Genomic DNA, 24,458 nt, shown 5'->3' on the forward strand with positions numbered 1-24,458 from the left:
ACCTGACCAACTTATTTCATCAAAATATAGCTCAATTTAGTCCTAGAACTCAAATTTTTGCTCAATGAACTCATCTGCTTTCCATTCAAGGTTTCACATTTAGGTTTCATCAAGGAGAGTACACAGCCTTGTTGAGCAACATATGTAATTTTTTTCCTTTGTTTTTCAGGGTTTCAATTTCTTCATCCAAACAGAGGGTTAAGGATCACATTGATTGATTCGAAAGTTTGAGAATTCAAATGAGGACTTTTGAAAAATTCAAGGACCATTCATGACAAAAACCTTTCTTAGTATCTTTCTATGCGAAGAGGCTGCATTTGTTGAAGCTTGTTACCTACGATATACCATGTGACATAGTGTCAAGCATTCAGGTGGGACACTTCTGAACCCTTATGTCACGCAAATAGTAACCTCTCACTTTCCATCAATTTCATGTCAGTACGTAATTTCAATATATTTTTCTCCCAAAAAATCAAAGTGGAGGGACCATTGATCAGAGAAAAGTCTATGAGAAAGCTGTGCATACTAAAAAACAAACATAATTGAATTAGTTTTCCAATCATGTGCATTGAATTGAATGGCTCCTTTAATAAGTTATCTTGTCAATTCTTAGTTAAAACCGATGAAAACGCTCATTTTAAGTCTCAAAGTTTCTGTACAACCAAGTCAAGTGATAAAGACAACGAATATACAGGTTTCTATTTACACCCTGCAAATTTCAAGTTCAACCAACAAAAATGTTTTGCACATTAATGTCTTAATTATTTATGGCAAACAAAATTGTAGAAAACAAATCTAACCTCAATTACATTGTCTTGGGCAGACTCTCTATATGAAATTTTATTAATAGGGTTAAACGTGAATTTAAATGTGTTTTTTATAATAAAAAATATTGTTGGGCAATGTCGAAGTCAGGATTTCATGTGTGTGGGGACCTCTTACAAATTATAAAGAATAAAAAGTTTGAACTCACAATACATACGAAAAATAGTATATATATATATATATATATATTACATATGTCAAGAATAATATTGCTTATTGGTTGCAATCATAATTGTCCTCGACAAAGGGATAGACATATACATTTTAAGCAAGAAAAATTGTAAGAGATAGACAAAGAGTAGCAATCTAGCAAATATCTTTAAAGCTTTTTCCCCCATTAAACCCAATAGAAAGAAAAAAAATCAAAATTTCACAAACTAAAAAATACATTAGGTCCCTTCATGCATTCATAACGTACATGAAAAAATGTTTTATGTAAAAATATTGACTAAGTATGAAAAATGGTTTTTTGAAATAATCATTTTCTCAAGATAATTTTTGGCGGCTTTTATTCCTTACACATCAAATAAGAAAACTTGATTTTATGAAATTTTAGTATAAAGTATATATTGACTAATGAGCCATCATTTTTAGCCTAAATTGTATTTTGCATTAAAACCGATTTTTTAATATTTTGATTTTGTGGGAATTTGATTTTCTAATATTTTTATTTGAATCCAAGTACTTCCTTATTTACATTGTAAACTTAAGTAAAGGGAGTAATATAAAAATAAATGAAAGTAAAAGGACAAAGACATTATGCAAGCATTCAGGTGGGACACTTTTGAAGCTTATTGCCTACGATATACCATGTGACATAGTATCAAGCATTCAGGTGGGACACTTTCGAACCCCTATGTCATGCAAATAGTAACCTCACACTTTCCATCAATTTCATTTCAGTACGTGATTCCAATATATTTTTCTCCCAAAAGCATCAAAGTACCATTGATCAGAGAAAAGTCTATGAGAAAGCTGTGCATACTAAAAAACAAACATAATCGAATTAGTTTTCCAATCACGTGCATTGAATTGAATGGCTCCTTTAATAAGTTATCTTGTCAATTCTTAGTTAAAACCGATGAAAACGCTCATTTTAAGTTTCAAAGTCTCAGTACAACCAAGTCAAGTGATAAAGACAACGAATATACAGGTTTCTATTTAAACCTTGCAAATCTCAAGTTCAACCAACAAAAATGTTTTGCACATTAATGTCTTAATTATTTATGGCAAATAAAATTGTAGAAAACAAATCTAACCTCAATTACGTTGTCTTAGGCAGCCTCTCTATATGAAATTTTATTAATAGGGTTAAACTTGAATTTAAATGTGTTTTTTTATAATAAAATAATATATTGTTGGGTGAACTTGAATATTTTACATGGTTTAATTAAAACATCTATAAATATATGATAGAAATCGTGTTCTTGACTCATAGGTAATAATAGGAAGGAGAAAACGGCATTCAAGTATCAACCTCATCTAAAGTTCAGCGAAAAATCCCTTCTGTATGAATGAATTCCAGTATTGAATTTGATATCTCGCATGTGATTTTTTATGGCATTAATGATATTTGTGTGATAATGGAATGATAAATTGTGTGCTTATTTGACTGGTACTTTAAGGTAAAGTTAGTGAAAACAAATACACATTTTGTGTGTGTGCGAAACTTATTTAGGATTTGTAATATGTCTACCTCAAATCGGAGTTGTTGGATTTCTCATAAGTAAGCGAAAATAAACTCTTATTCTCATATCAAACTTTCATACTATACAAATAACAGAGTTTTTAAATTTAAAAATCTGAAGAAATAGCTACAAGACAAGCAAGCTAATAAATAACCGACATTTTTGTTTTGACTATTAATTATCGGTCGTGGCATCGGAAGAACACAATAATCAAATGAATTTATCCAGTAAATCAAATCAATAAACGACCTAGTTTGGTGAGAGAATAAAGAGGGAAAAAAGAAGAAGTTGAAAATGGACCATTAATTGGGTAAAGTCACGTGAAAGGCACGTGAGCTTGATTTCTCAGTCGCCTAAGGCAACTGAGAATAGCCATGCACCAAGAAAAAATAATAACGTGACAAGCACATTATTCAAGCATATAGCTAGTGATGAGCTCTCACTTCCATCCATTTCATTTCATTAAAGCAGTCCAGAAAATGCAAAATTGACATTTAACTATAACTATAAAGAACGAGAGACAAAGACTTTGACTCCAGCCATTGAAAGAACAACCACTGAGGTGAAAGATAACTTATTCAAAGACTTTTTGCACGCAATTTGTATCTAAATTTCATTCACTCTGTTATCTTCTTTAATAAAATTCTAACAATGACAGCAAGCTCAATCAATAGTAAAAAAGACTTGGCCTGACTTTGAGGATAGGGAGATTTGAAGTAAACAAATAAATCTTTTTCAAGCATTCAGGTGGGTGGGACACATCTAAACCTCTATGTCATGCATATGGTTATCTCTCACCTCCATCAATTTCATTTCATTATTTCATCCAGAAAATGCAAAATTGGCATTTAAATTTAGAGAATGAAAGACTGAGACCTTTACTCAAAAGAAAACTGATTACAGATGAGATCCGAAAGACTTTTCAATGCTCAACTGAACCCCAAAGACTAACCCACACTATATATAAGTAGCAAGGCACGGCCCATACAATATACGTATACCACACAAACAATAACCATGACATCTTTAGCTTCCGCTAAACTATGCTTCCTGCCTTATTGCCTTGTCATCTTGTATGTTTCATCACCAAATTGGGTTGCTTTTCCTTCTGCTACTTCTACTTCTCATACTGAAGCAGAGGCTCTTCTCAAATGGAAAGCCAGCTTATTTCTAAATCAAGCCCTCAATAACCTCACCTGGTACGACCCTCCCACTCATAATATTAATGCCACCAATTCTTCCAGCACCAATCCAAAACCAAGAACAAGCCCATGCACTTGGACTGGTGTTTCATGCAACGCAGCTGGAAGTGTCAGCAAGCTAAACCTTTCCACTTGTGGTATTCAAGGTACGCTATATGAGTTTTCATTCTTGTCCTTCCCTAATCTTGAATATCTTGACCTCAGCTTGAACAAACTCTTTGATGCCATCCCACCTCAAATCAGTAACCTCTCCAAACTCCACCGTCTTGATCTCTCCCAGAATCAGTTCTCTGGGAGAATTCCACCAGAAATTGGTCTCTTAAGAAATCTTACCTGTCTTTATCTCTATGATAATAAACTTTCTGGTTTGATTCCCAAGGAGATAGGGAACTTGAAATCTCTTGTAGATCTAGAGTTAACCTACAACAATTTAAGTGGCCTCATCCCTCCAAATATTGGTAACTTAATAAAGCTAAACACTTTGTACTTGGCTAACAATCAACTTTCTGGTTTGATTCCCAAGGAGATAGGGAACTTGAAATTTCTTGTAAATCTAACGTTGTCCCACAACAAATTAACCGGTGTCATCCGTCCAAATATTGGTAACTTAATAAACCTAAACACTTTGTACTTGCATAACAATCAACTTTCTGGTTTGATTCCCAAAGACATAGGTAACTTGAAATCTCTTGTAGATCTCGAGTTGTCCTACAACAATTTAAGTGGTCCCATCCCTCCAAATATTGGTAACTTAATAAACCTAAACACTTTGTACTTGGATAAAAATCAACTTTCTGGTTTGATTCCTAAGGAGATAGGAAACTTGAAATCTCTTGTAGATCTAGGGTTGTCCTACAACAATTTAAGTGGTCTCATCCCTCCAAATATTGGTAACTTAATAAAGCTAAACACTTTGTACTTGGGTAAAAATCAACTTTCTGGTTTGATTCCTAAGGAGATAGGAAACTTGAAATCTCTTGTAGATCTAGAGTTGTCCTACAACAATTTAAGTGGTCTCATCCCTCCAAATATTGGTAACTTAATAAACCTAAACACTTTGTCCTTGGGTAAAAATCAACTTTCTGGTTTGATTCCTATGGAGATAGGAAACTTGAAATCTCTTGTAAATCTATTGTTGTCCTACAACAATTTAAGTGGTCTCATCCCTCCAAATATTGGTAACTTAATAAACCTAAACACTTTGTACTTGCATTCCAATCAACTTTCTGGTTTGATTCCTGAGGAGATAGGAAACTTGAAATCTCTTGTAGATCTAGAGTTGTCCAACAACAGTTTAAGTGGTCTCATCCCTCCAAATATTGGTAACTTAATAAAGCTAAATACTTTGTACTTGGATAACAATCAACTTTCTGGTTTGATTCCTAAGGAGATAGGAAACTTGAAATCTCTTGTAGATCTAAAGTTGTCCTACAACAATTTAAGTGGTCTCATCCCTCCAAATATTGGTAACTTAACAAACCTAAACACTTTGCACTTAGGTAAAAATCAACTTTTTGGTTTGATTCCCAAAGAGATAGGGAACTTGAAATCTCTTGTAGATCTAGAGTTGGCCGAGAATCAACTCAACGATTCAATTCCAGCCTCATTTGCCAACTTGAGCAACTTGGAGATCTTATTCCTACGCGATAACCAACTTTCCGGCTCCATTCCCCAAGAGTTAGAGAATCTCAAGAATTTGACTGTACTGCACTTAGATACAAACCAATTGTCTGGTTATTTGCCCCCAAATATCTGCCAAGGTGGAAAACTCACAAACTTGTCAGTAGGCACAAACTATTTGACTGGTTCAATCCCCAAAAGCTTGAAAAATTGCTCGGGCTTAGTAAGAGTCCATTTTGACCAAAACCAATTGACGGGCAATATATCTGAAGACTTCGGTGTTTATCCGAATCTTGATTTTATGAATATAAGCCAGAACAACTTGTATGGAGAAATCTCACACAACTGGGGACAATGCCCAAAGCTAAAAACCCTACTAATGGCAGGAAACAACCTTACTGGTAGCATACCACCTGAGATAGGCAACGCAACCCAAATTCATGTGCTGGACCTTTCTTCAAATCGTTTAGTTGGGTTGATCCCAAAAGAATTCGGGAAGTTGTCTTCATTGGTGAAGTTGATGTTGAATGGAAATCAACTTTCGGGTCATATACCGTCGGAATTCGGATCATTGAATGATCTTGAATATCTTGACTTGTCAACAAATAAATTCAGTGACTCAATTCCGAGCATTCTAGGTGACTTGCTCAAATTATACCATCTGAATTTGAGCAACAACAAGTTATCTCAAGCAATTCCTTTACAATTGGAGAAGTTAGTTCAATTAAACGAACTAGATTTAAGTCATAACTCACTTGAAGGTAGCATACCATCAGCAATGAGCAATATGAAGAGTTTGGTGACGCTCAGTCTTTCCCACAACAATCTTTCGGATTCCATACCATCAAGTTTTGAAGACCTGGGCGGCTTGTCGTACATTGACATATCCTACAATCACTTGGAAGGTCCCCTTCCCAACATCAGTGCATTTCGAGAAGCTCCGCTAGAAAGATTGAAAGGTAACAAAGGATTGTGTGGCAAAGTTGGAGCTCTGCTGCCACCCTGCAATGCACATGGCTCAAAAAAGGACCATAAGCTCATATTCTCTATTCTAGCTGTATTTGTACTTCTATTTGCTCTCTTTACAATTGTCTTTGTAATAGTGCAAAAAAAGAAGAACCATCAAGATACTAAACAAAACCACATGCATGGAGAAATTTCCTTTTCGGTTTTAAATTTTGATGGAAAATCAACGTATGAGGAAATCATAAGGGCAACAGAACATTTTGATTCCACATATTGCATTGGGAAGGGAGGACATGGAAGCGTCTACAGAGTGAATTTGTCATCTGGAGACGTAGTGGCCGTGAAGAAACTCCATCTGCTATGGGATGGCGAGACAGAATTTCAGAAGGAGTTCTTGAACGAAGTAAGGGCACTCAGTGAGATAAGACATCGGAATATTGTGAAGCTCTATGGTTTCTGCGCACATAAACAACACTCGTTTTTGGTGTATGAGTATCTTGAAAGAGGTAGCTTGGCCGCAATATTGAGCAAAGATGAAGAAGCTAAAGAGTTGGAGTGGAGTAAAAGGGTGAATATTGTTAAAGGCTTAGCTCATGCCTTGTCTTACATGCACCACGATTGCTTGCCACCGATTGTACATCGTGACATCTCAAGCACGAACATTTTATTGGATTCTGAATATAAGGCATGTGTTTCAGACTTTGGCACTGCTAAGTTTTTAAATCCAGACTCGACTAATTGGACTGCCGCTGCAGGCACATATGGCTACATGGCACCAGGTAATATTGCGATTCCTTGTTCTCTGCATTTAGCACTTTTTAAGCTTTTGCTTTTAGACCAATGCCTCATTTTCATCATTAGGGGCGGTTAACATAAACACATTTTCACTTCTTTGATTTAGAAAATATACTAATAAACAGATTTTCATTTCTCTTAAGCTATAAACTAATAAGTCAATTTATGCATGATACAGTTTCGTTAAAATTCCATTGAATAGTTATGTCTATAAACTAATAATGCCACTTCTTTGAGGTTTTCTCTTAGCAGAGCTTGCTTACACAACAAAAGTGAATGAGAACTGCGATGTTTATAACTTTGGTGTGGTCATATTGGAAATAATTATGGGAAAACATCCTGGAGGTCTTTTTTCATCTTTCTCATCAGTCACTTCATCCTCCTCCTCCTCCTCATCATCTGCATTACCAGCCCATCAAATACCAATTGTGGATGTTTTGGACCAACGCATTTCCCCTCCTACGCATCAACTTGCAAGTGAAGTGCTCTCTCTTGTGAAGATAGCATTTTCATGCTTGAATTCCATCCCGAAATCTCGTCCAACAATGAAACAAGTTTCTCATTTCCTTTCAACTCAGATGCTGCATTTGTCGAAGCCGGTACATATGATGACATGTGGTGAATTGCTTGCTCTTGATCCTTTGGCTACCTAATCAGAATGTGCTTCATTCTTATGCACATTTCACTTTGCATGTGTCTTTTGTTTAGAAAGAGTATCCATAGATGTTTCCTTCTTGTAATTTATTTCATGCACATGTGCGCTATGCTATGACTTTATCTAGAATACTTTACAGTTTGTTTATCCTTAATATAAAATACTTATTGGAGAATTTTCCTTACCGTTTGTTTATCCTTAAAAGAGGAAAAAAAAGGCAGGATATGGATGTTAATGTCAATGATAACGACAGTGAGAGCTCAAGCTCCTAAAATAATCGACCATAGCTATAGCTAGCTAGGCAGTAGAATAAGTTGCATCTTCCGATGCCCTAGCTAGTCCCTTTGGCTTTAAGTCATACAAGTGACTATCACACATAATAACCATAACAAGGATAGCATGGCACCCCGCAAGGAGAGCCAAACAGAAAGGAGAAACATAACACCAAACAAAACCATCGGAAGAGAAGAGAAATCCATTTTGTCATTGTAATTATAAAAATGAAATATTCTAAGTCTGTCAAAGTCATAGGTTAGTATACTTTTATGTGTTTGTGAGAGACTTAGAGAGAGAGAGAGAGAGAGAGAGGATGCTTTGCTGCCCGGTTCCATGGGACCCACAAGCTGCCAGGGCCAAAAAGGCCCACGGGAACCGCGGGGGGATAAGGGCTGGGTCGAAGAGTTGATGCTTGCTGAGATATTTTTTATTTTTGTTATTGTTATGATATTTTTAATATTTTATTTCAAAGGTATTTTTTTTTATAAAAGTACTAGATACACAGATAAGGTGTAAAGAGATGCTGATGTTGATTGATTAATATGCATTAGATTAATCCAATGATTAACGTTAATTTAAATGCGTGTAAATGCACAAAGGCTCAGAATCCTTTATGTAGTAATTTTATATATTGAAAAGTTGATATAGATCTAATTTCCTATTGAGAAGTTGGCTTTAATCTTCGGATTTGGTGACTTCGATACAAGTCCTTTGACTGTTATGCCACACAGGATTACATTCCTTTTTAAATATTTTCTGATATATTTTTTATTTTTTATTTTTTCTCCCTCATATTTTGTTCCAATATTGCCCATTATCCCTTGAATTGGGTGATAATAATTCACACGTCATAATATGAATCCATTTACCATAGTTGTCATTGAGATAGAAAAGGAAATTATCTTAAACATATCCCGGGAATCACGTTGCTATACAAACAGTCATTCTCCTTTGAACCCAATCTCTGTTGATTCCTTGCTTCTTCAATGCAGAATTGTTGGGGTTTCAAATTAGGTTTGAATATTACAGATACTCAGAAGGTTCGATGGTCACAATTTAGCACGTCTGAGACATCCCAGCTTTCATGGTTATTTCCTACAATCATGCTCATTCCGTCCAAATCGCTCCAGATTTCCGTCCAGTCGCTGCAGATTTCTTGCTGCAATAATGTAGAGTTTTTTGGGTATGAAAGTGATAGGAACCTGATGATCAAAAGCAAGAAATCAATTGTTGACAAAATAGGGATTGGGTCTTCTGACATTGGGTTGCTGGAGTGCAGTTCCTCACGTACAGGTTTTTTTAATTTATGTATTTCAATTTCAATAATCTGCTTTGTATGTTGTTGTTTTTGCGTTTGTTTTGGTATGAAGTCATCATTTTACCTATTGTCAACAAATAGGAATTGGGTCTCTAACATTGGGCACACAATTGTCAAATGTCAATCAGAGATTGGGTATCGGACGTGGTGAATTGAGAAATTGAGGAGATATATTTTCTTGGTTTCTAACTTTCTGGGTTTCTGAGTTTCATACTATCTGGGAAATGCTTACCTTAACTAATACTAATGTAGAGATAATGCATTTCATGTTAGAATTTGGCATAGATATATTGTTTCTGGTTTTTACAGTTTTCTAAGTAAAAACCTTTTCTCTAGCAACGTATGCTATATTGAATAGAATCCAAAAAGAGAGAGAGTAAATGAGAATGTTATCAGCCTGCTGCTATATTGCAGCAGAGCCAGCAACAGACACACAAGGCATGACACAAGCTGCCAAAAAACATATCCTAAAAACTAGGACACAATGACTCATCTCCAGCCAATCACAGGTCATTGGAGGCTCAAATTCTTACCCTAGATAAGAATTTGTTACAACAGAAAATCTAGGACAGCTAAGGAAGGACAGCTGTAGACTTTCCTAAAATAGTAAGAAAACTAGCCGTTAACATAATCTGTAACGGCTATTACTAAAAAAGTAAAGTTCCTCAGCTCCTTCGATTCTTCATCCTATTCACTGTCAATCTGCAGGATTAACTTCTGCAGCTTGATTCCATACTAGTAAGCAGCTTAACTCTCAACAGCCTCTCCTAAGCTACTTACTGGTTTAACTCCAAGCTTCAACCTCAAAAAATTGAATCGATCTTTGGGCAAAGCTTTTGTAAAAATATCTGCCAACTGTTCTTCACTTCTGCAAAAATTCATCTTGATCACTCCTTCCTGCAAAGCTTCTCTTATGAAATGATACCTTCGATTTATATGCCTTGTTTTCTGATGGAAAACAGGATTTTTGATCATTGAGATTGCTGACATGTTGTCACAAAACAGTGGTGTTGCATCAGATTGCATTTCACCAAAATCATCCAACACAAACCTCAACCAAATGGCTTGAGCTGTTGCCTCAGCTGCTGAGACATATTCAGCTTCTGCAGTTGACAGTGCAACTGTGTTTTGCTTGACAGAAGCCCAAGAAAAAACTCCACTGCCAAAACTGAATGCATATCAAGATGTGCTTCTACTGTCATCTTCACTGCCAGCCCAATCAGAATCACAAAAACCAATCAGGACAGCATTCTTGTCCCTTGTAAACTCAATGCCATAGCTGATAGTGCCTTGAATGTATCTAAGAACCCTTTTTGCAATTCCCATATGCTTCTTTGTGGGACTATGCATGAATCTTGATAACAAACTGGCTGCAAACATTATGTCAGGTCTAGTTGCAGTTAGATACAGCAGACTGCCAACTATTTTTCTAAACAAACCTTCATCAGCCAGGTCACTTCCATCAACTTTCTTTAGTTTCTCACCAGTGGGTAGAGGAATTGTTACTGGCTTACAATCCTCAAGACCAAACTTCACAAGCAAGGACTTTGCATACTTGCTTTGATGAATAAACACCCCTTTTTCAGTTTGTAGAACTCCCATCCCCAAGAAATGATGTAGGAGTCCTAAGTCAGTCATTTCATACTTCTGCATCATGTCCCTTTTAAACTCACTGAGCAGTGCATTACTGCTTCCAGTATAGACAATATCATCAACATATATAGAGACAATAATCAGTTTACCTTCTTCATCTGTTCTGGTATATAAAGTGGCCTCACTAGTGCTTCTTTTAAAGTTGCAGCTTGTAAGATAGGTGTCTATTTCACTGTACCAGGCTCTGGGTGCCTGCTTCAAACCATAGAGAGCCTTCTTCAGTTTATAGACTTTTTGACTTGCCTTTTTCACTTCAAACCCTTCTGGTTGCTCAATATAAACCTCCTCCTCAAGTACTCCATTTAAGAAGGCTGACTTAACATCTAATTGGAACAACTTCCAACCCTTTTGAGCTGCAAGTGCAATCAGTGTTCTAATTGTATCTAACCTTGCCACTGGAGCAAAGGTCTCATTATAGTCAATTCCAAGTTTCTGAGCATACCCTTTAGCTACAAGCCTAGCCTTGTGTTTTTGTACTGTTCCATCCAGATTTAGCTTGGTTTTGAACACCCATTTGACTCCTATGACTGGTTTATCCGAGGGTCTTTCCACCAGCTCCCAAGTTTCATTCTTTTCAATGGTTTCAATCTCAGCCTCCATTGCTTCCTTCCATGCTTTGTCTTCAATAGCTTCATAAAACGTTTCAGGTTCAATAATAGTCATGTGACATCTTGCATAGATGTCCTCCAAACTTCTTAACTTTACTGGTGTATTAGTTGGAGTTGGGCCTTGACTGGTGTCACTGCCATTGTTTTCAGAAACATGTTCAACATCTGAGCTTAAATGATTCAGGTTTGGTGAATCAATGCTGTGAATTTCATGTGAGATTTCTGCTTCATTTGTCTCTGAATTTCCATTTTCAAAGATGAGAGGCATTGGGACAGATTCATCTTGCTTGCTTTCCCAATTCCAGAATTTATTCTCATCAAAAACAACACTTCTTGAGAGTATAATCTTCTCAGTTTGAAGATTAAAAATCCTGTAACCCTTCTCACAGCTGCCATAACCCATAAAGACACCTTTGCTTGCTTTGTCATCAAACTTCTGTCTAAGGTTTGATGGAATGTGACTGAAGCAGATGCTGCCAAACACTCTCAGATGTTTTACACCTGGTCTTCTTCCTGTGAAAGCTTCAAATGGTGTTTTATCTGAAATAGTAGTGGTATAGCATCTATTTTGCAGATACACTGCAGTACCAACTGCTTCAGCCCAGAATTTTAAAGGAACTTTCTTCTCAGTCATCATTGATCTTGCCATTTCACAGATGGTTCTGTTTCTTCTCTCAGCAACCCCATTTTGCTGAGGTGAGTAGGCAATAGTTAGTTGCCTCTCCATGCCAAGGTCACTGCAAAACTCCAGGAATTCATGTGAAGTGTATTCTCCACCTCTGTCACTTCTTAACTTCTTTAAGCTGAATCCACTCTGTAGCTCAACAAAAGCTTTGAACTTTTTGAACACACTTATCACACTTGACTTATTTCTGAGAAAATATACCCAACACATTCTTGAGAAGTCATCAATGAATGTGATGAAGTATTTGTTTCCTCCAATGGACTCATTTTGCATTGGGCCACATACATCTGTGTGTATCAATTCAAGGGGAGTGGTAGCTCTCCAAGGCTTCTCATTTTCAAATGGTTCCCTGTGGCTTTTACCATACACACACCCTTCACATACTCCTTCCTTTTCTGAGAAATTAGGCAGGCCTAACACCATTTGAGTTTGCTGCATTTTTTTCATGCTTGCAAAGTTCAAATGACCCAACCTTCTGTGCCAAATCCATGGATCTTCTTGTACTGCTGCCCTCATTCCCATTGAGCAGATAGACTCCATAGATAGTGGGAAACATCTATTTCCTTCCATTGCAACTTTGGCAACAACATTATCAAGGCTGCTGTCATCACATATCAATGCATAGTTGTCTCCAAATAGGATGTAGTAACCATGCTCCATCATTTGTCCTATACTCAACAAATTCTCATCCAGGCCAGGAACAAGCAGCACTTCATGTATGTATCTTCTCCCTTTTCTTGTTTCAACTACAAGTGTTCCCTTTCCTGTGGCTTGAACAAGATCACCAGTGCCCATTTTCACTTTGCAGGTCACTGATCTATCAAGATTGATCAATAAAGCCTCTTGAGAGGTCATGTGGTTGCTGCAGGCACTATCAACAAACCACACAGATTTGCTTGATGCAATTGAACTTGCATGACAAGCATAGAACATTGTTCCTGTGATTGCCTCTTCCTCCTTTGCACAGTTTGCAACTTGCTTACCACTTTCACAGTCCTTGGTTAGATGACCAAATCGACTGCACTTTCCACACTTAGGTTTTCCTTTATATCTGCACACACCAAAATGATATTTTTGGCACACTTGGCACTGTGGTTTCACCCCACCTTGACTGCTACTGCCAGGTTTGTTTTGAGAATCAAAAACGTTGTTCCAATTCCCTCCAGAGCCATTATTGCTATTAAAGTTTCCACCTTGAGACCAGTTTGAGCCCTTTTTGTTCTGTCCATGCCATTTTTGATTTGACTTTCCCTGAGAACTCTTGTTAGCTCCAGAAGCTTGATTATTTCCAATTCTGAGACTGCTGAAAGCCTTCTCAGTTCCTGCCATTTTATCTCTTTCATCATGCAAATCTTCTCTCTTATCATAGACTTTGACAGAAGCAAGAATTTCTTCAACTCTAATAGTGTCAAGGTCTCTGGTTTCTTCAATAATAGACACTATGGACTTGTACTTCCTACTTAGACTCATCAACAGTTTTTGAACAATCCTTTTCTCTGTTACATCTTCTCCTAGAGATTTCAAGTTGTTTACTATTTCAAAAAACCGAGCCAAGTAGTCATCCAGAGATTCAACATCATTCATTCTTAAATACTCAAAATCAGCTCTAATAGCTTGTAATTTCACAGCTCTTACCTTTTTATCTCCCCTGAACTCTCTTCTCAGGATTTCCCAAGCACCTTTTGCAATCTTCTCATTTCTGATGCGAGGAAAAAGTTCATCTGTAAGTGCTCCTTGAATAAGACTCAAAGCCTTGGCATTTTTGATCTTATCTTCTCTGGAGATAGTAGGTGCTTCCTCTGGTATTTGCTCAGTCTCACCTTCTTCACTTCCAGAAACTACTTCCTCTTCAATAACCGGCTGTGCTTGTATTCCAAACTCCACTGCATCCCATAAATCATAGGCTATGAGAATGGTCTCCATTTTTACTGACCAAAAATCATAGTTTGCCCCATTGAACTGTGGAGTTCGTAGATCTCCCCCTGCAGATCCTGATCCCACCATTTTTATGTGAGTTTCAGTGAACCAACCAGTAAAGGATTACTCACAGCTCACGCCCCTTCTCTGAAAATCAGACTAGAGCTCTGATACCATGTTAGAATTTGGCATAGATATATTGTTTCTGGTTTTTACAGTTTTCTAAGTAAAAACCTTTTCTCTAGCAACGTATGCTATATTGAATAGAATCCAAAAAGAGAGAGAGTAAATGAGAATGTTATCAGCCTGCTGCTATATTGCAGCAGAGCCAGCAACAGACACACAAGGCATGACACAAGCTGCCAAAAAACATATCCTAAAAACTAGGACACAATGACTCATCTCCAGCCAATCACAGGTCATTGGAGGCTCAAATTCTTACCCTAGATAAGAATTTGTTACAACAGAAAATCTAGGACAGCTAAGGAAGGACAGCTGTAGACTTTCCTAAAATAGTAAGAAAACTAGCCGTTAACATAATCTGTAACGGCTATTACTAAAAAAGTAAAGTTCCTCAGCTCCTTCGATTCTTCATCCTATTCACTGTCAATCTGCAGGATTAACTTCTGCAGCTTGATTCCATACTAGTAAGCAGCTTAACTCTCAACATTTCATACTATCAGATGTAGGCATGTCCTTACCTATTCTAGAGATACATTAATTTATGTATTTCAATTTCAATAATCTGCTTTGTGTGTTGTTGTTTTTGCGTTTGTTTTGGTATGAAGTCATCATTTTACCTATTGGAAACAAATAAGAATTGGGTCTCTAACATTGGGCACACAATTGTCAAATGTCAATCAAAGATTGGGTATCAGACCTGGTGAATTGAGAAATTGAGGAGATATATTTTCTTGGTTTCTAACTTTCTGGGTTTCTGGGTTGCATACTATCTGGGAAATGCTTACCTAAACTAATACTAATGTAGAGATAATGCATTTCATACTATCAGATGTAGGCATGTCCTTACCTATTCTAGAGATATATTAATTGGTTTATTTGGTACATGCGTAAAATATAGATATATAGATTCTGTCGTGGGATATATAGGTTGTGCCAAAGATATATTGGTTGTACCAAATCAATATTCCATGATTCAATTGAAACAATCTGCTTTTTGTGGTGTTGTTTTTGCATTTGGTTTGCTATGAAATGAAACAAGCAAAGCAAAACCTACTGACAGCAAGTAACCATTATGTAAACACTCAAATCTGATGATTACAAGTCTTCCTGTTGTGTTGACTGGCATGACCACATCGACTGCATTTGTTGGCCCTTCTATCCTCGACTCTAGATTTAATCCTCTTCGTTCTCGGTCTACCTGGTGGTATTTTAGTTAAAGGAGGTTTGACTATAAAGTCTTCGAGACCCTCCGGGGACTCTTTCTCAACATCAGGAACAGGAACAATTGGGATGTCATAACAATTTCTATAATATTCTGCAGTGAAGCAAGGATGGCTGCAATAGCGTGGGCACATGGGAAGCCATTAAGCTGCCACTGATGACAAGAACAAGTACGTTGCTGGATATCGATGACAAAAGAGTACTCAGCACGAACCTCAAACACGTGTTCACTTAAACGGCTAACATCCCAATGCCTCCCAATGTCCACAGCTTTCTGCAATTTTTTTTCCATATTAGGGCAGAGATATGTAGTCCATTTTTCTGCTTCGCGACGCCGAGCAGCATATTTGACCATCATGTTCACCCGTAACCGTTCAAACAATTGGAAAATAGGCAACTCGCGCTCAACAACAATCCATGAGTTGAAGCACTCTGCCAGATTTGAACACATCTCACCATATTTTTTACCTACACAATTTTTAATTTAATTAACAGGTAAGAATATAAATTGGTAAACAATAAAGCACTTAACTTGAACTATGAAAGTTTTACTTGGAAAAAAGGCATTTGACCAATTCTCATTAGGTATTGTGTCTAAAAACTCCCAAAATAGTCTTACCACCATCTTTTTGTAACTTTTTCATATGATGATTAAATGCTTCCTCAGTAGGAGCATATGCGCACCTTGTAAAACACCAAACAATCCAATCTCTGTATCTTTTGCCCAAAGAAGCTGGATATCTACCTAGAACATTATGCTTCAAGTGGTGGAGACAGAAAAAATGATTGGACATTATGTTCGAATCTGTTCAGCTACAACTGAGGAAACAATTTTCGAGCCCATAAAACGTCTTTGACGAGTGCGAATTCTGCCCTTGCAAGTATGCTCATTCATCAAATATTTAATGTAGAAGAAGCCATTCACCGGATTTACAGTGGCATCAACGCGCCAAGGACAATTCTCACTTTGCTTATTCAAACACTCCGCTGTCACACACTTCAAATCATTTTTAACATAAATGAACCTAAACCCCTTCTCAAAAGCATATTTGCACAATTTGATCCTAAACTCAGTAACCCCACCTTCATACTTTTGCTCTACCTCCCTAATATATGTTTTCCAATCATGGGACAAATAAAGTCTACCTTCCTTTGCGGCATACTTTCCCAAATACTCATTTTCATTAGTTGACGTATTACCTTCACTATCGGATGAATCCATCTTGTCTTGTTCACCATTGCCAGATACTTTACTTCCCCTATGTATGACATTTATATCCACCGCATTTATATTTTCGTTACATAAAGAAAGATGCAACACACAAACATCCATGTCAGTCTCCAGAAGACAAGATGAGTGTTCTTCAACTGCATATGTCAACTCGATTTCATCAACCTGCAATTCTTTAAACATGGAACAAATTTGACTGCATATATCTGAATGCTTGGTGTCCTTACAAATCAATATTGACAAGGTTTTACAACCAAAACGACATCTGCCTATGCTTGACCCGTCATGCCTACATAGAAAACAGAACGAAATATATCTCCTCAATTTCTCAACTTGCCATCAGGCTTTCTCAGAAACAAACAAATCGCAACATATGTATGACACAACCAATGAGAATACTTTGACAGAACCTATATATAGCATTACAACATCTATATATATCTATTGTACCAAATCAAACAATTACTATATATCTGTACAATAGGTAATGTCATGCCTACATAGAAAACAGAACGAAATATATCTCCTCAATTTCTCGACTTGCCATCAGGCTTGCTCAGAAACCCAGAAAAGCATTACCCAGATAGTATAAAACCCAGAAACCCAGAAAGTATGAAACCCAGAAAATATGTCTCGTCAATTTCTCAATTCAACACGCCTGATACCCAATGTCAGGGACCAATTCCTATTTTTCAACAATAGGTAAAATGACGACTTCATACCAAACCAAACGCAAAAACAACAACACACAAAGCAAATTGTTGAAATTGAAATACAAACAATAAAAATACCTCTACGTGAGGAACTGCACTCCAGCAACCCAATGTCAGAAGACCCAATCCCTATTTGGTCAACAATTGATTTCTGGCTTTTGACAATCAGGTTCCTAAAATTTTCATACCCAAAAAACTCACCATTACTGCCGCAACAAATCTGCAGCGATTGGGAAGAAATCTGGAGGGCTTTGGACGGAAGGAGCATGATTGTAGGAAATAACCATGAAAGCTGGATGTGTCGATTTATTTACCTTTTCTATTTAATGGCATTGGAAGTAAATAAGTTTAAAAAGAAGGACAAATACTTCGCTTATGTGTACACACGTTGGCTAGGAGGGCTTCTATTGAAGAGTCGAATTGAGATGTCCTCTATCCATTATATATAAAGAAAATAGGACCTGCATCTAAGAAGCCCTTTTATATACTCTGTGTAAACCGCCCCAAAATCAATAATAAACAATTAAATTGTGAAAATTAAATGACCGAGACCTATATAACAGGAACAAATATAGTATTTGAAGTGGGGATAATTGCAAGGCCATACTATATTACTATTTATGGATAGCTACCAAAAACCATATATATATATATAATATAGAAACAGCGGTTCATAGACCAGAGCCATTTTCGTTTTCGATTTTCTTACAGAGAGAGAGAGAGAGAGAGAGAGAGAGAGAGAGAGCTATAGTGACGATGTCGACCCTTAGGGTTCCTCAACAAGTTCCTCCTACATCCGAAGACTCTGAGCAGCTCAAAAAGGCCTTCAAAGGTTCCTTCTTTATTATTTTTCTGATCTTTTACTCCTTCGCATCATTTCTTGTTCTGATCATAAACAACATTGATCAAGGGATGAAAATGAGCCATTTTGAGTTTGGGGGGAATGGGGATGTGGGATTGGACCGAAGTTTCAAGAGGCATTGGTGTAATCAAGCTTTTTTTAAAATTAATTATGGTATTATGGGAATATTAAAAATTCATTAAAGGTTATTCTTTGCTTATTATGAAAAGCAACTTTCAAAAGCAACCTAGAGGCTGCTTTTAAAAACTATTGACAGGAGGCTATTGCTTTTAAAAAATAATAATAATAATAAGCATATTTTATTTTTACCAAATATCTTAAATGCTTAATTTTAAAGTGAAGTCGATTTTTGGAGAAGAAAAAAAAAAAAGCAATCCCAAACCGAGCCTTACGCAAGATATACTACGAAACAAGCTGAATACATTTCCGAAAAAAACACATATAGAATATTGAAGGATCTTTCAGTCATGTGCGTGAGCCCGAAGGTGAAAATAATGTCAATCAATCCAACACACACATTCATTTTCATAGTCAAGTAGCCCGAACGAAACCCTGGTGACCGAAGATATATAGAGATAATTGTGTGCTTCTTTCCTATTTTTCAATGTGTCATAGTTCTAATATTTCTTGCTAGAGACCCAACAATTTTCTTTAGAGATCCAAAAATTAAATATTGTAAAAGTTGCAAGTAAAAAATAAAACATAAAAACACCACGGATAGAGCAACCACTCCACTCTCTTGAATTTCGTTTCAATCTGTTAAGTTCTGTGCAGTGTAACAGTGGTAGATTTGGAGCAAAGAAGTTCACGAAAGCAAATGATCAATTTCACATTCCTATTCCTAAGCATGGTAAATCAAAACAATAAACGACAATTTTGCGATTAGTTCTTCTTCAATTTATCTAACACACACCAATAAGAGAAGAAGAAAAAGAAAAAAGAAAAACAGTCACTGATGCCACCAGACACGTCCTCCAAATTTAAAACTTCCTGAGCATCCAATATTGTGAAGCATTAAGGTGGGACACATCTGAACATATGAAGCAGAAAAGCATTAATTGATACTTTTTTTTTTGGTTTTTTGAAAGGGCATTAATTGATACTTAACTTCAAAGAATGATGAGAAGACTCCAAGCTTTTTATAATGGAGAAAAGAAAAGTGAAAAGTTACTTACTATATGACAGTCCTGATCTCTTGGACCACAGGAGTCCAAGAGATTGTGGTCACTCTCCGTTGGATATTAATCTAATGCTTCAAAAAAGTTTCTTAAAAGGAGTTCAAGATTGAGTGAACCGTTGAAGTTACATCCAACGGTGAGTGACCACAAATCTCTTGGACTCCTGTGGTCCAAGAGATCGGGACTGTACTATATGAATAGGGAAAAGCTACCATACATATAGGAAGAAAAATACTTATCTCTTTTCCTGGAAGTAGGAGTGAAACGTTGAATATTATTGGTTTTTATTTTAATTTTCTTTAATATGAAAAGTTGTTAATTTACTATATGCTCCTTATTTAATGAAAAATATTTTTAATATGGCTTAAATGTGGTTTTGCCCCCTGAACTATACCATATTTGTCAATTTGCACCTTCAATTATTTTTTCGGTAAATTAAGGATGCGAATTTGTTAAAAATAGTCAATAAGATACCTACCGTTAGATTTTGACTAATTTCATCCATTTTTCCATTACCCTTCCCACATGATGCGCACGCGAACCCTTTAAGAATGGCAAAATTGTCACTTCACCCTTCACTTTGGCTAAATCCTCCCCAATTAGCCCTAGGGCCTCAATTTTGTAACCCAGACTAGTGGTGGTGCTGAGATGAGGCCCGAGACATCAACCTCAAGTGAACGTGGAGGAGTTGTGTCGGGGAGATACTATAAATGTCAAAAAGAGGCATTAATAAGGACATTGTGGACAAATTTAAACCCTGGAAGAAGGTTCTATGTTTGTGGCACACAAGAGGTGAGTTTTATGATGCTTTTGGTTATTTGAATTTGTTCTTTTCTTTTATCCCATTCCATGACTGATGCAGAGAGGTTGACGATGTGTCATATTTTTCCTTTTTAACGACGGTTTTTTTAGAGAGTTGGTCGTCTATTCTCATCCTCGACTGCTTTTTTAGATCTTTTTGCAGTACAAAGACGTCGTTTTGTATTTGTTGATGACGTTGTATATTTTAACAACGACGGTGATTTAGCGTCGTGGTTTATGAGGGAAAAGATGACGGTGGATTCCACGACCATTGAAAAACCGAATACACGACGGTGATTTACCGTCGTCTTTTTGCTTTTTTGTAGTAGTGAAGTAGAATAAAGGTAGAAATAACAGGTTATAGGTTATAATTAATTTTGTTCATTACATTTAAAACATCTAATAAGGATATTGTGAATCTTAAGTTTTGTTCAAATTGAACAAAGGGAAATGTTCTCTATGTCAATGATTACTTTGCTTAGTTATTTCCTTCAGACCTGGCAAAGGATGACTTAGAAGGCATACAAAAAGAAAACTGATTGGGAAAACTTGCATGCAGCTTCTTTGCACATTCAGGTGCTTAAGCTAGGCCAATGAAATGAAAAAGGTTCATGCCTTCAGCTGCTATAGTTACTATTGTTTTATGTGGGTTTCCAATATCTTGGGAATTATACCAATTCTATTTTTATAGGTCATTCAAGCAATCATTCTTTGTTGTTAGTGATTTCTGAATCCTGTGAGCGAGCATAAACTAAAGGGGAAAAAAATTGCAAAGAACATAAATGCTCTCAAATTCATGTCATAATTGCAAAAAATTAAAAACAACTACATGAGGCACTAAGAGCATCCACAATGGACTCCCTAAACCACCTTCTTAGACAAAATTTAGGAAGGAAGTGAGAAACCTCAACTCCAACCATGCTCCTTGTCCAACTCCTAAAATAGGGAGACCTCTAGGAGCTCCTAAATCTGAGGAGAGAGAAAGGACTCCTAGTGGCTCCCTATAATTAAATGCTGCTTTACGTAAATGCTATTTTAATATCAACTATTTATTATTATTATTTTATATAAAGAAGAAGCATTTATGCTAAACTAAAAAAAGAAATAAAACATTTATGATTCTCTAAACTAGAGAGAATGGTTAGAGTTGAAATTTTATAAGGAGCTCTTAAAATAGCTTTCTAGTGTTTTTAGCTATATTTTAACTAAAAAATGAGGAGCATGATTGTGGATGCTTTAAATGAAAAGAAGAGAAAGCTTTATCGAAATTTAAATTTAAACTACTTATCATTATAGTAAAACTTCGAATGGAAAAGTTTCGAAATTGAAAAAAAAACAAAACAAAACAATGGAGTAATAATAACACTGGCATCACAAAGCAGATAGCTAAAGAAGCAATGAAAATACGAAATCTTTCAATAGAGAAATCAAAAAATGACATTGTAAACACATTGCACACAAACACAGATAACCAAACAGTCAAATTTTACATGAAATATTTCAAAAAATTTAGAAGAATGGAAAAGTATTGATATGTTCTGAATTTTAGTTAAAGAGAGGACCTACTTGTAGGGGTAAGGTACATGGAAGAAATATAATATTTGAGGGGGAAAGGTACAGTCTACATTTCGTTGATGAAGAGAGGACCTACTTGGTCTAAACAAAGATATTCTTTTGTGACATGAGGTTTGGCATAGTCCAAATAATTTGGTCTTTATCCAAATCTTAATTTTATGAATATAAGCCACAACAACTTGTTTGGAGAAATCTCACACAACTGGGGACAATGCCCGAAGCTGAAAACCATATAATGGCAGGAAACAACGTTTCTGGTAGCACACCACCTGAGATAGGCAATGCAACCCAAATTCATGTGCTAGACCTTTCTTCAAATCATTTAGTGGTTGAGACAGATGAGAAGATTGCCATTAATGACATCGTCTTTGACAATGAGGCTTTTGGGGTTGCTGGGATGATTATCAACGACATCCACATTGTAATATCCCGATCCAATGTTTAATCATTTATTTAATTTATATAAATTAATTGAATTATTTAATTATAAAATTACATTTTGCCCTTAAGGATACTGTCATTTTAGTTACTTTTTAATTCGATAAAATTTTGGGGAAATGAATTCCACCATTGCATAGAGCGCTTCGTTATGAGTTCGTAGACACTTAGTGGGCTCAAATCGGTGTTGTAACGAAGAAGTTACAATCAACGGAAGTGCAGTGGCACAACCGTAAATAACTCGAAGTTGGATTTTTTTTTAAACTCAGATTTTCCTCTCTCTCTCTCTCTCTCTCTCCACCAATAACTCTCTTTCTCTCTCTCTCTCTTGCGCGAAACCCCTCCCCTCTCTCAAGTTAGCCACTGCCCACATCCGGCCACCACCGGTACCAAAGTGACCAGCTCACTTCCCTCTCTCCGACCCACCCCACCTCTTACGAACCCCGCAACCGCAGCAGCCGAAAAAAGCCCAAACATGCCGCTTTTCACTCAAAACTTCTAACGTCATTTTCGGCGATTCCAGCTACCAAATTTGTATGTCCATGTATGCTTTCTCATCTTTTCAACGTCATCTAGCCGACGGTTGGGTTGGTTAGGATTGAGTTTGAAGTTTTGAAACTCGTTTTACAACTCAAAGTTTTGGCCGGTTTTTAGCTCGACTTTCTTGCAAATTCCTGTCACTTTTTGGCCATGGCCCAAGAACAAAAGTTGCACCACTAGTTTTCCTAATCATGTAGGTACAGGTAATGTTGGGTGTTTTGATAATTTTTTTGTCGCCGGATCGAGTAGGAATTCATGGATAGAGAATCGGAGTCCCGGATGCTCCGATTCAATGACTTAAAATTTGAGTAATACAGTGACCGTCCGATCGTGTGGCTGCGAGTGATTAGACCGCTCGATCTAGACCAAACTTCCAAGAAGTGTTTAGTAAAATATGTTGAACCCGTAGGAACTTTCGAATTGGAAATCAGAGGTTCTGGGCCCCGCATGCTTGGTTGACCGAATTTGGGAACTTTGGCCACTCAGTTGACCGAGCGTCTTCTGAGGTTATTCCACTATTCGAAATACATAGTTGGACCTCAGGAACTCCTCGATTGTCTTTCACACACTTGGAATCCCGGGAAATCTAGGAATTTATTTTTAAGTTCTCGTCCGAAGTATTTGAATTAATCTAGTATTCGTATTCTTCAATAGGTATTCTAGCCCAGCGTATTCAACAGGTAGGACCCTCTCAGGGTCAAGCAGCATTGGATTATCTGTGAGTGGGTTATGTTTAAATAATAATCATTATTGTCAAGGATGGAACAATTTGCAGAATAAGTTATTTGATTTATGAGTTGTTATATTTAAATGTTGAAATATAATATTTTTATGAAAGTATTAAAAGTATATTTGGATATTTGTGCATTGTGATTATCTTGTATTGTTAAATGCTATTTTCAGAGTTACTATCTATATTGGGATATGTGTTGGGTACATGGGGTTGTTGGTAAGAGGTTGTGCAATGAGAGTGGGTTGTGGTTTATGTCAGTTTGGAGTGCTATTAGCACTACCCTATATACCTCCCCGGCTCTTGAATATTTGGATTGGAAACATGGTGATATGTGATACTTGGATATATTGGAACCCAAGCACCCTTGATGGGGTGTTTCGTAGACCTTTAGCGGTGTTAGTCTGCCGGCGTAGGACTTGTCATATGTGTATGAGTATTGAGGATTTACGTGCTAGTGAGCTTAGTCCCCCGGTTAGACGGCTCGTTCCCTAGCTACATGGTCAATTGAGGATTCTTCCATGTGGTCTAGTCAAACAATCTCCTGGTTGGATTGTTTCCCCAGTACAAGTTTGGTAGTGGTCATACTTATATATATATATATATATTTACATTGGTTTTGAATGCATGTTGTTTTCAGCATCGTTTTCTAAACGGTGGAGTTATTATATGTTATTTTCAAATGTAACAAAACTTTAGTTTTGTCCACTCACAAGTTTTTTGTTTTGCGCCTGTTTAGGCCTAAAAGAAATCACACGCCAACCCACTTAGGTGGCCC

At 36.7% G+C, this 24,458-nt stretch overlaps 1 protein-coding gene and 1 long non-coding RNA gene across 3 annotated transcripts; both read left to right on the forward strand.

The window, feature by feature from the left end:
• On the forward strand, positions 3,523 to 7,926 carry LOC18782694 (probable leucine-rich repeat receptor-like protein kinase At1g35710). 2 transcript variants are annotated; one of them, XM_020559010.1, is made up of 2 exons: positions 3,523 to 7,080; positions 7,346 to 7,926. In XM_020559010.1, the coding sequence occupies exons 1-2, from the start codon at positions 3,531 to 3,533 to the stop codon at positions 7,747 to 7,749; spliced, it is 3,954 nt and encodes a 1,317-aa protein (XP_020414599.1). In that variant the 5' UTR covers positions 3,523 to 3,530; the 3' UTR covers positions 7,750 to 7,926. The 2 variants fall into 2 exon arrangements, with proteins under 2 accessions (XP_020414599.1, XP_020414600.1); XM_020559011.1 differs by having other exon boundaries at positions 7,349 to 7,926.
• LOC109947869 lies at positions 8,958 to 16,060 on the forward strand. Its single transcript, XR_002270646.1, has 2 exons — positions 8,958 to 9,320; positions 15,713 to 16,060. It is a non-coding gene; the product is annotated as an uncharacterized LOC109947869 (long non-coding RNA).

Source organism: Prunus persica, chromosome G3, assembly GCF_000346465.2.
Source record: "Prunus persica cultivar Lovell chromosome G3, Prunus_persica_NCBIv2, whole genome shotgun sequence".
NCBI lineage: Eukaryota > Viridiplantae > Streptophyta > Magnoliopsida > Rosales > Rosaceae > Prunus > Prunus persica.

Coding starts and splice junctions, on each gene's coding strand:
- LOC18782694 (XM_020559010.1), top strand. CDS start 3,531: ATGACATCTTTAGCTTCCGCTAAACTATGCTTCCTGCCTTATTGCCTT. Junction 7,081..7,345: donor ATATGGCTACATGGCACCAG/GTAATATTGCGA, acceptor GTTTTCTCTTAG/CAGAGCTTGCTTACACAACA.